The sequence below is a fragment of the Pseudorca crassidens genome, chromosome 3, assembly GCF_039906515.1.
Source record: "Pseudorca crassidens isolate mPseCra1 chromosome 3, mPseCra1.hap1, whole genome shotgun sequence".
In the NCBI taxonomy this organism is placed as follows: domain Eukaryota; kingdom Metazoa; phylum Chordata; class Mammalia; order Artiodactyla; family Delphinidae; genus Pseudorca; species Pseudorca crassidens.
Genome location: NC_090298.1, coordinates 137,699,473 through 137,711,786, shown reverse-complemented (window position 1 = coordinate 137,711,786; position 12,314 = coordinate 137,699,473). Strand labels below are relative to the sequence as shown.

At 47.6% G+C, this 12,314-nt stretch overlaps 1 protein-coding gene across 12 annotated transcripts in view; it reads left to right on the top strand.

The window, feature by feature from the left end:
- The window catches only part of TBC1D9B (TBC1 domain family member 9B), a 43,764-nt gene that overhangs the window by 15,870 nt on the left and 15,580 nt on the right, over positions 1-12,314 (top strand). For 10 of the 12 annotated variants that reach the window (XR_010942247.1, XR_010942248.1, XR_010942245.1 and 7 more), the window contains exons 7-8: positions 2,027-2,239; positions 11,984-12,145. Coding sequence is in view for 8 of the 12 variants with exons in the window: in XM_067732582.1 (XP_067588683.1) it covers positions 2,027-2,239; positions 11,984-12,145 (375 nt within the window). In the remaining 4 variants the exon portion in view is untranslated. The remainder of the gene's footprint in view (positions 1-2,026; positions 2,240-11,983; positions 12,146-12,314) is intronic. The other 2 variants (XM_067732586.1, XM_067732585.1) reach the window with 1 other exon arrangement.

The window sequence follows — 12,314 nt, the reverse complement described above, 5'->3', positions numbered from 1 at the left end:
TGGCTCAGGCTCTAGCAGAGTCATCGGAAGTCAGCCCTTTCAGGAGTGGGGTCAACTGTCACCTGTCAAGGGTGGAGTTAGCTCTCACCTATCAGAGTTATTTTTTCTCCAGTTTCTTGGGCTTCCACAGTGACTCTGGTAGAAACAAGGCCATTTGTCCTGTGCTGCCGTGAAGATGTAGACAGTGAGGGAGAGCCATCCACCCCTCCAAGGCCTCCTTTTCCTCATGGCCCAACAGGGCATACTGGCTGTTTAATTGAGGTTTAAGTGAGGTTCTTAAGCTATAAGCTAAAACACAGTATTTTGTTTCTATTTAAAATGTAGAGCAGTGGGACCTCCCTGGCCTTTGTACAAATCCCTGAAGTTGCAGGTATTGTTGCAAACAGGTGTGAGGTAGTGTGCTGCCTCAGTTTCCCCAAGGGAAGTCAGAGGCAAAGGACTTAAAGGAGCCACAGCTCCAGGCTCAGGGACTCAGAGCTGGCCCCTGACCCCTCGTGCTCCTTTGGCACTAGGTCTGTGGATTTGTCCTGGGTGCTGTACTGATCTGACCCTGAGCCCTGGGGGCTGGCTACAGGGTCATGTTAGGCCCAGCTCCATTTCTCCTGATGAGTCCTGACATTCCTGATGGCAGAGAGCTCTGGCTGAGCCAGGAAGCTCTTGGGATGGGGCTCTGCAGCTGGTCCTGATGGAGGCCCCTGCCCAGCACTGACCTCAGTATCCTAGCCAGGGGGCTTCACAGGGGCTCCTCACTCATGCCAGCCACACTCATGTGTCCACTGGGCTCTTGAATTTGCACTCCCAAATCTCATCCTCGCCTCTGGAAGTGACACCCTTTCCATCCGTTTGCTGAGGTGGAAAGCGGGAGCCATCCTTGATTCTGACCTGGCCTCATTCCCACATCCTGACCATGGCATGTCCTGTCAGCTTGCTCTCCAGAGCATGTCCCTTCCTCTCTACAGCCACCATCTAAGACAAGCTGTCTCCTTGGCTCACCTCAGCAGTACCTTGTCTCCACCTAAGGCTTGAGGACCTATCCTTTAGATCCCATCCTTCCACAGCAGCCAACATAATTTAAAAATCTGCTCACCCTGGGTAGAATCCTCCGGTATCTTCTGTGATTAGAAGAATCTCCAGTTGCCACACACAGACATGCAGGCGTGCGCGCGCACACACACACACACACACACACACACACACAGAGACACACACACAGGCACACACACACACACAGACACACACACACACACACACACACACACACAGCCCACCCCTTCTCACTCTGCCCCAGCTTCTCCGGTCTTTCTTTGTCCATCACGCCAGTCCAGCCCCCTCCTCAGGGTGGTTGCTGGCCTCTCCCCTAGCTCTTCGTCTGGCTGCACCGGGTCTCAGCTCAGTTACTGCCTCCCCAGAGGTGCCTTCAACAGGAAGCAGCCCAGCGGCCTCCCAGCTTGCCCTGTGGCCCCCACCAGCCCTGGTGACCGTGTTCATTAGCCTGCATGTCCATTGTTTGTACCCACCCCAGGCTGCAGGCCCTGCCCCCTAAAAGCCTATCCTATGCCCTGCACACTTGTACTGCTCTGTTCACACACCTCACAGTCAGAACTGGGCCCAGGACGCACATCAGGAAGTGCTGAGGGAATGAGTGTTCAGGAGGGCTTGCAGGCAGGGCTGCTCACTGTGCTTTAGGGCAGGGACATGACTGTCCATCTTGGGGAAGCTGATCAGGGCCAGCAGCTGGGCTCAGGCTTTACATTCTGTGTCACCATCCTGATGATGGTCCTGCAAGGCTGATATGTCCACACCCATCAACAGCTGAAAAAATGAGGCTCAGACATGCATGTAACTCACACAGCAGCAAGCAGTAGAGTCAGAATATGAATCGGCCAGGCCTGGAGAGCCCCTCGTCCACTCCCTGCCCCATGCCTGAGAGAAGACGACCTAAGCCCACCATGCTCTCAGCTTCACAAAACCATCTGGCTTTACATCCCAAGATACAGACCCCCAAATGGTGTTTTTGTCTTCTCAGGTGACCATTGTGGAAAAAGCTGATAGCTCCAGTGTCCTGCCCAGCCCTCTGTCCATTAGCACTAAGAGCAAAATGACCTTCCTGTTTGCCAACCTGAAAGACCGCGATTTCTTGGTTCAGAGGATCTCTGACTTCCTCCAGAAAATGCCATCCAAGCCGCCAGGCAACAGCAGAGCGGGGAGGAAAGCCAGCATTGTGGACTCAGCCCCAGAGGTGAGAGGGCCCTTCAGAGCAGTGGGGTGGGGGTCTGGGCCAGGAGAAGAGCCCAGGCAGCCCTGTGGTACCTGCCTTGGGCCTTGGGTGGGGAGGGTCCCCGCTTGGTGCAGGGTGGAAAACCTAACCCAGCCCCAGTCTCAGGTGTCCTGGCCACACACGCGATGCCTAGGGTCACAGCCCTCTCTGTACGCCGAGACGTGCCCCAGTCCTCCTGAGCGTCACCCCTGCCTGCCTCAAGTCCTATTCCACATAAGAAGCCTTCTCTGCCTGGCCCAGCCACCCTCATCTCTGTCCCTTATGAACTCTGCTGCACTGAGAGCCCTCTGTTTAGGCCTGTCCAGCTTGTGTTTATTTACCTGTTGGGAGATTGATTTCTCCCATCAATCTTTCTTACAGGGTTACCTTTTACTGCAATCTTTTTACTATACCAACAATATTAACAATAATTCTTTAACATCAAAAACTTGTATTTACATTTCCCCAGATGCACATGTTCTTTTTACAATTTAGTCATTTGGATTGAGGTACACATAGGTCATACACATGTTACAGTGGGTTGGTATAATCCCTTTTTATCTATAGGTTTCTACTCCTCCCTCTCTCTCTCTCTCTCTTTCTCTCTTTCTCTCTTTTTCTTTTCTTTTCTTTTCTTGCAGTATTTTGTTGAAGGAATTGGGTCATTTGTGCTATAGAGTTTCTCGCAGTCTGGTGTTTGCTGATTGCATCTCTTGGAAACGCTTAACGGATTCTTTTGTGCCCTGGTTCTTGTAAGTTGGTGGTTTAGTAATGAGATCCAGCTTAGATTTGGATTCAATTGTTTGTGTTGGGGAGTGGGGGGCAGGTCCACTTGTAGGCAGGATTGAGGTGCTGTGTACTTCCACCAACAGGTATGCAATACCTGATTATGTGCTGTTACCAGTCATTGACAAGCATTGCCTAGATAATTCATTAGGTAACTCATTAGGATTGCAAATGGGGGCACTCTAATTCTATCATTCCTTCTGTTCATTAGCTGGAATATTTCCATATAGAGAAATTTACCCTCAACAACTATTTGGTTACCATGAGGCACAGTTCATATAGAAAAGGCAGAATAAATCTTTTTTTTATTTACCAGTTGTTAAAATGATGAATTTGGTTTTCAAATATCCTCAAAATATGACCAATTCAGTTCTTTATGTTTACTTTTTAGTATAATTATGAACTTACAGATTTAAGCAACTTGATGTGTTTCAGTCCATGACAGTTATTATCCTCATTCCATCTGTGACCAGAGGAAGCTTATTCAGGTGACATCTGAGTCCTTTTGACATCACCCTGGCCATGTTTGATCACTCCCTTGCTTCTTGGTATCTTGGACAAGATGTGTGTGCTATTAACAATCTGGATTTGTGAAAACACTTCATGATTAGAAGAGTCCATATAAAAATCCACATATCTGGCTGCTCTGGAAAAATCAGGGGCCCTGACATTACAGGGCCCACATTCCCACTGAGTGGCATTGGAGCTGAGTGGTGGCATGTACACTTCAGCTCCCCAGAACCCCACCTGGTCTGGCCCATGAAAGCCTTTAAATTTTTCACCCCTGTAATCGATGCTCAGTCAACTATTAAATAGATAAGGAATGGAAGGGAAGGGAGTGGGCAGAATCAGTGTGCAGTGGAGACATTAAGAAAGGTTTCTTAGAGGAGGTTGGGCTTGATCTGGGATTTCAAGAAACAGTGAGGTTGGATTGGATGAAAAGAGATGTGAGCAGGAATGTTGAGCTGCCTTCTCAAGGCACAGTGCAACAAATGACAGGGCCTGACCAGCCAGTGTAAGCTTGGCCCAGTGGCCCCTTCCAAGCACCTGCCCTTCGTTCACCCAACACATTTTGTTGCATTCCCAGTAGGTGCCAGGAACTCTTCTAGGCACTAGGAATAGAGCAGATTAGACAAAATTCATGCCCTCTTAGAGCTTATATTCTAGTGAGAGAGACTGTCCATAAGCAAATAAACATACAATATGTCAGGTGGCAATAAGGGCCAAGGATAAAAATAAAACAGGGTGAAAGGATCAGGATTGCTAGGGGAAGCGGGGGGCTCTGATCAAGTGGTACTTGAAGGAAGTAAGGGAACAGCCCTAAGGTATCTGGGGAAAGGGTATTCGAGGCAGAGGGAATGGCAGGTGCTAAGGCCTGGAGGCAGGATTGAGCTTGGCACAGGCTGCTGAGATGAGTGGAGACAGGGTGCAGGTAATGAAATTAGAGAGGGAGTGGGAAGCCAGGTCATGTAGTGCCCGTAGGCCCTTGGGAGTACTTAGCTTTGACTCTGAGTGAGATGGGAGCCAGTGGAGAGTTTGACCAGAGTAGGGACACAGTCTGTTTATGTTTTAGTAGAATTGCTATAGCTGTCATATTAAGAATGGAATAGAGGTGTAGCTGCCCAGTACAGTAGCCACACGTGACTATTGAGCACTTGAAAGGCAACCACACTGAAATGTGCTGTAAGCATAAACTACACACCAGAGGTGGAAGATTCAGTGTGAAAAAGAGAATGTAAAATATCTTGATTTTTTTAATATTGATTACATGTTGAAATGATAATACTTTTACTATATTAAATAAAATATATTATTAAAGTTAACCTCACAATTTCTTTTATGTTTTTTAATGTGGCTACTAGAAAATTTTAAATTATGTGTGTGGCTCTCATTATATTTCTCTAGAACAGAGCTGGACTAGAGAGTGACGAGAATAGAAGCAGAGATGAGTTGGAAAGCTCTAACAGTTTTCAGGACACAAGATGATAGAGCCTTGGTCAAGGGTGGTAGCAGTGGAGTTGGTGAGAAGTGGTTAAATTCAGGATACATATATATATTTGTGTGCTTATGTGTGTGTGTGTGTGTGTGGTAAAATACATATAACATAAAATTTACCATCTTAACCATTTGTAAGTATACAGTTCAGTAGTATCAAGTATATTCACACTGTTATGCAGCCATTACCACCATCCATCTCCAAAGCTTTTTTCATCTTGGAAACTGAAACTCTGTACTCATTAAGTACTAACTCCTCATTTCCCACCCTCAAGCCCCTACCCCCCAGGCCCCAGCAATCACCATTCTACTTTCTGTCTCTATGAATTTGACTACTCCAGGTACCTCATATAAGGGGAGTCATACAGTAATGTGATCAGCTTTTGTGATCGGCTTATTTCACTTAGCATAATGTCCTCAAGGTTCATCTTCATTATAGAATCTGTCAGAATTTCCTTCCTTTTTAAGGCTGAATACATACTAGTGTGTGTGTGTGTGTGTGTGTGTGTATACATATGCCACATTTTGTGTTCATGGATTGGAAAACTTCATATTGTTAAGATGTTAGTATTACCCAAAGTGATCTATAGATTCAGGGCAATCCATTCATCTTTTAATGGACGTTTCAGTTACTGTCACCTTTTGGCTGTTGTGAATAATGCTGCTATGAACATGGGTGTTCAAATATCTCTTCAGACCCTACTTTCAGTTATTTGGGGTATGTACCCAGAAGTGGAATTGCTGCGTCATATGGTAAATCAGTGTTTAATATTTTGAGGAATTGCCATAACATCTTCCACAGTGGCTAGACCATTGTACACTCCTATCAGCAATGCATAAGGGTTCCAGTTTTTCCCCATCCATTCCAACACTGTTATTTTCTGTTATTTTTTACAATAACCATTCTAATGGATATGAAGTGGTATCTCATTGTGGTTTTGATTTGCATTTCCCCAGTGATTAGTGACATTGGGCATCTTTTCACATCTTATTGGCCATTTGTATATCTTCTTTGGAGAAATGTCTATTCAAGTCCTTTGCCTATTTCTTTTAATCGGGTTGTTTGTTTTTGTTGTCATGTTGTAGAACTTCTGGATATTAACCTCTTATCAGATACATGATTTGTAAATATTTTCCCCCATTCCATGGATTGCCTTCTCATTCTGATTGAGGATGATTGTGTCCTTTGATGTACATAAGTTTTAAATTTTTATGTAGTCCAATTTATTTTTCTTTTATCGTGCTTTTGATGTCATATCAAAGAAATAGTTGCCATACGCTTTTCTTCTATGTTTCGTTCTAAGAATTTTGTAGTTTTAGCTCTTACATTTAGGTCTTTGATCCATTTTGAGTTAATTTTGTAAATGGTATGAGATAGGTGTCCAAACTTATCATTTTACATGTGGATATCCAGTTTTCCAATGCCATTTGTTGTACAAAAAACTATCTGTTCCCCGTTGAATGGTCTTGGCACCCTTGTCAAAAATCAGTTGAACGTATGTATTGCAAGATTTATTTCTGGGCTCTCAATTCTATTCCATTGGTCTGTATCCTTACGCCAGTACTATACTGTTTTAACTACTCTAGCTTTATAGTAAATTTTTAAATCAGGAAATTTGAGACCTCCAACTTTGTTCTTTTTCCAAGCTTGTTTTGGCTATTTGGGGTCCCTTGAAATTCCATCTGAATTTTAGGATAGATTTTTTTATTTCTGCAAAAATGTCATTGGGATTTTAATAGCAATTGCCCTGAATCTATAGATCACTTTGGGTAATATTAACATCTTAACAATATGAAGTTTTCCAATCCATGAACACAAAATGTCTTTCCATTTGTTTGCATCTTTAATTTCTTTCATCAGCATTTTCTAGTTTCCAGCATACAGCATCTGGTCTTTCACCTACTTGGCTAAGTTTATCCCTAAGTATTTTATTCTTTTTGATGCTATTGTAAATAAAATCATTTTCGTAATTTCCTTTTCAGATTGTTCAGTGTTAGTGTACAGGATATAATTCGAAGGTAGATCTGAGAGAACTGACGAATTAGATGGAGGGTATGGGATAAAGAAGGGTTTACAAAAAGATGACCCTATAGTTTTTGGCCTGAGCAGCTTAGAGAATAGAATCACCATTTAAGGACATGAGGAACAGCAGTTTTGGAAGGAGCAGTCAAGAGTTCAGTTTGGATCTGAGGTCAAATATCATAAGAACTAAGAATTGACTACTGGAGATGGCAAGTAGAGGTCACGGTGGCCTTTTCAAGAGTTGTTCAGTGGAAGAACAGGAAGAAAAGCCCGGTGGAGTGGCCTTCAACGGGGATAAGCTGTTGGTTATTGGGGTGGCTTTTTAAACCTTACCAAATTTTCCATTAAAATGCACAAAGCAACTTTAAGAGTAAAAATAAAAGCCCACAGACAACAGCTTTAACAAAGCCAGGTGAAAGGGTATCTTACAAACCCCAGACTACAAGTAGGTGAGGCCAGACCACCAACTGCAGCATTATTCTACAGATACAGAATCAGCAGCTGTGCTGTGGTAGTGGAGGGAAGAGAAAAAGGGTTCTGACAGTCCCAAGAGCCAAGGAATCCAGAAATCACCAAAAATACTTCCCCACACACACCCTCCTCAAAAGAGACTACCCACTGAACAGAAACCTCAGCAAGTGACTAAGAGAAACCACCGGTGAAACTGCAGGCATATTTCTCAGGCTCCAGCTCACAGATGAGTTAACCAACAACACAAAACATGGGAATCCACTGACGAGCTAAGGGAAGATCAGAGAATGCTAGGACAAATCTGAAACACCCAACAAAAACTCCCTTCCAAAAGGAAAGAGCCCTCCCTGAGGAAAAAAGAGCTGGAACTGAGCAGGGCAGGAATACTGAGGAGTAAAGAGAGAGAAGCTTCTGACACTAGAGGAGACAGATCAGGAAGTCCTGGAGGGGGGCTCCATAGAGAGACTGCACCAGAAGACAGACCCCCAACCGTACAGTGCAAACAGCTACCCCATACATACAACATCCTCCTGTAAGTACAGGAAAAAAAAAAAAATTTGGGGGGGGCAACCAGTCAAGAAGGACCAAGTCATTTATGAAGGAATGAAAATCAGAGAGGCATCAGGCTTTTTTTTTTTTTTTTTTTTTTTTTTTTTTTGCGGTACACAGGCCTCTCACTGTTGTGGCCTCTCCCGTTGCAGAGCACAGGCTCCGGACGCGCAAGCTCAGCGGCCATGGCTCACGGGCCCAGCCGCTCCGCGGCATGTGGGATCTTCCCAGACCGGGGCACGAACCTGTGTCCCCTGCATCGGCAGGCAGACTCTCAACCACTGCGCCACCAGGGAAGCCCAGGCATCAGACATTTTGATAGCAAAATTTTATACAAATAGAGTAACATTTTGTAAGATATACAGTAAAAAAGCTGTGACCCTAGGATTTTCTGTCTGGCAAACTGATGTTCAGGTATCAAAACCACAGACCGTCAGGAGCATGCAGGAATTCACAGAAGCTATCAGCTTTTGAGGCATCTAATAGTGAACAACCTCAGACAACCAAGAAATGACGGAAGAGGCTTTGGCAGAAGGTCTGGTGGGAGCATTGAATGTATCTAGCTGTAGAAATAGGACTAGATAACAAGGATAAAGGTGACAAGTCATGTGTAATTTTATATGCTCTGAATACATAGAGTACAATGAAAACATGAGAAAAGAAGGTATGGAAAGTAGAATAAGCTCACTGACTGCCTTATTAAGTAAGAGCAAGGTATATCACTTTCAATTATATGTCGGCAGGGAAAGGAGTGGAGGGGGAAGATCAGGGCTACTCACTAATTTTAGTATTGCCCCTAGGAGGGAGTCCAGTGTATTAAAAAGAGGGGACCCAGGGTACTATATAAAGACATTAGTATAAAGGTAACTGTTAGAACATAAACATACATTTTCTGACACTTTCTCAAGAAAAAATTGGAAAGAGAGGGAAAGGATACAGTGAGTTTAGGCAACTCTTTCCAGAAACTTTGTAGAAAGGCCAGCTGAGAATCACAGGGGTCCCTTCAGGGTGTGACTTTGTAATTGGAGTGTGACGTATATACTCTAAAGTGCATGGATCCTAAGTGCACAACTTGATGCACTTTCGCAAAAGTGGACATAACATGTGAGCACCACCCAGTTGAAGAACGGGGAGGGCTTGTAGGGACAACAGCATGATTCTATGCTGATGGTAATTAATCCAGTGGAGAGGGGCCAGTTGACAGAAGAAGGTCCTGGAGGCGAGAGCGGTAGGATCTTGGGCTCGAGTCGGGGGAGAGTTGGGCCTGGCATGCGTGGCCACAGTTGTGGGAAGGTGGGCCGGTGGGGGTGACCGTGGATGGCTGTCAGATTGCTCCTGCTTCTGCTTGCTCAGTTCAGTAGTTGGCAGTAGGAAGTGAGGAAGATGGATGGTTTGGGAGGTTTGCACTGGAAAAATGTGTGAGACAGTTACCAAGAGGAAGGAGAGGGAGACTGGATTCCCAGGCAGTATGGGTCTGTGAGCTCACCATCACCCCAGGAACCTGTCTGTCACGAAGGATGGTTATTGCTGAGGTCACATCCTCAAGTCAATCTCCTTTCCGGCACTGAGGTTTTTGATTCTCTGCAGTGCTCTGTGGCCTGCAAGTCCATCTGTGTCCTTGTTCCTGCAGGGAACCTCGAGCCAGAAGCAGACTCTCTGCATCAGGATGCTTGGGGTCTGGACTGGGGTCATGTCCCTGGATTCGGGCAGTTTGTCATGAAAATGTATTTTAGTTGATCTAAAATCCATTTTGAAAACACCAGCCAGGGGCAGAGGGGCAGGCTGTGGATATGAACTTAGCAGAGTTCTCTTTTTTTTTTTCCTTTTTATTAAAAACAGTTCTACTGAGGTAAATTTGATATACAATATGCTGTACATATTGAAATAGCACAGCTTGATGAGTTTAGCATGTGTTCCCTGTGAAGCCATCACAGCTGTGGTACAGGTTCTCATGTGGAACACAGAGAGGGTGAAAGTCTCGGGGGAGGCGTCCAGCACCCCTGCTTGACCACAGCCAGTGGGATCAGAGCTGACAGGCACAAGGGCAGAAACTCAGCTCAGACCGGAGCACGCAGAAGGGGAGCTCACTGGCCCACGAAGCCAAGAAGTCCACACAGTTGGCCGCCTATCATCAGAGCTGGGCTGTCTCCACTGGATGAGTGTCATCCCCGGGGCGTGTGTGGCACCAGCATGGTGGTGCAGCCCCTGCACCCTCCGTGGCTCATCCTGACATTCCCTGCAGAGTGGCCGACACAGTACCCGAAGTCCCCGCAGGCATGGGAAATGCTAATTAGCTTGTGGCCACCACCGCAAACCTCAGTGGATTCCACAAAGTGTGGGTCCAAGAGTGGAGAGAGATGTGTTGCGCCCAAAAAAAATTGGAAGCCACTGCTGGCAGAAGGAGAAGTGGATTCAAGGGAGCCAGTGACCAGTGTCCACCCAAGAGCGGTGTTGTTCCTGCTGGTGGGCACTTGGGGAGCGAGCTGAGAGGAGGACAGACAGAGTGGGCACTGACTCTGTTCCACCTGACCCCCGGGCTAGGGAACAAACTCCCTGCCCAGGCCATTGCCCACGGCAGTGAGCTCACCTTGAAGTCAGGTGCCTGCAGGTAGAACACAATCCACAAGCAGGGGCAGTTGCCTGGTGTCACCCACACTGTACCTGAAGGGTACTAAGGTTCCAGAAAGCCAGGGGAAGAACCCTGAATGTTAGGGCTTCCTTTTAGACCTTTGTCCTTGATGCCCCCCTTTTCTTCTCCCAGCCCCATATTGCCCCCAAGTATGTTCCCAGAACCACCCAGGATCCATTTCTCTTGCTGTTTGGCCGTCCGTGCAACGGGAAAGCAGATTCCCAGGTTCCTACACTGGAGAATGGCCTACAGCCCTACCAGAGCCCTGTTTATGGTTAGAGATGGCCCACAGGTGGGGACCCCCTCCCCACACACCTAGTTCTAGGCATATGTCTTTATTTTCACCTCCCAAAGCCCCACAGCCTTGTTGCAAGTGTGGCGGACTGCTAAGGAGAACCCGGTTTTGAGCTGCACAAGTGTCCGGAAAGAGGTGGTGTGGCCCAAGAGATGTGTGGCCACTGTAGACCACACCACACACCAGGCAAGTGGCCCAGAGAGAGGGAGCCTTGCGGACAGCCACCAGCCCTCAGAGTGCCTGGGGGCCCCTTCTTCTTTGAGGGGCCCTTGAGGGTACAGTGGACAGGTAGCCTGAGGGAGGGAGGAGAGGAAAGAGGACTCCTTCCCTCACTCAGTTGTCACTGAGGGCACCCGCAGGAGGCATGTCCTCAATTAGGACTCTGTCAGTCTGAAAAGGGTGAGGCAAGCTGTCAGCCTCGGGACGTACTGGGTGAGCAGGCCTGATGTCACCCTGCCTCTGCTCCACTTTCCCCTCCATGCTTGGGCTCCAGTGGGGGCCCCAGTGCTCTTTCCCAGCACTCCCCACTTGAGCCAATCACTGTGTCCAGGGGCCCCATGGGGCAGCGCTACAATGGTGGGACCCAAGAACAGTCCGGGCAGACGCCACCAGCAGCTGTCCCTACAGGGCTCGGCAGGGTCTGCACCCCAGAGGCTGGAGCAAGAAAGGCATCACAGGGAGCACCCATGAGTGCTGCCAGTCAAGCCCTTGTAGGGGACACAGAGTTCAGGAAGGGGCACGTGGAGCTGTCTCCTTGCGGTTTCTTCTCTCCTGGCCCTGACCTCACAGAGAGGGCCTGACAGGATGAGCACCAGAACCTGTCCCTGGTGAAGAAGGACAACACAGGTGTGTGTCTGGCCAGAGAGGATGTAGGGCTGAGCCACAGCATGGCCTCCTGCTCTTTCGCACACGGCCACCCCGCAGGCAGTGGGGCAGTTCACTCGCTCAGTGCTTTCCTTCCCATGTTGTATTTCCCAGTCTTCCCCAGCTCCTCAGGAGGTGTCAGAACAGCCTGCCAGCCCGACCTCACCCCTCGGTGGCCTCCAGGGGTCCCATGCACAGGAGGCTCCAACCGCTTCCCAGGGCCTGCTCAAACTCTTCCAGAGAAACACGCCCATGGAGGACCTGGGAGCCAAGGGGGTAAGCCCAGACTTGGGGCTCCACCACCATGCAGGCCAGATAGGGGGAAGGGCAGGGCCAGTCTGCGGCCCTTGGGTGACGATGTGCAGTGCCCAGGGACACCCTGAGTGACCTGTTCAGAAGTGCTGGTCATGGGCTTCAGGCCTCTGCAGGGGGTCCCGTGTCCCTG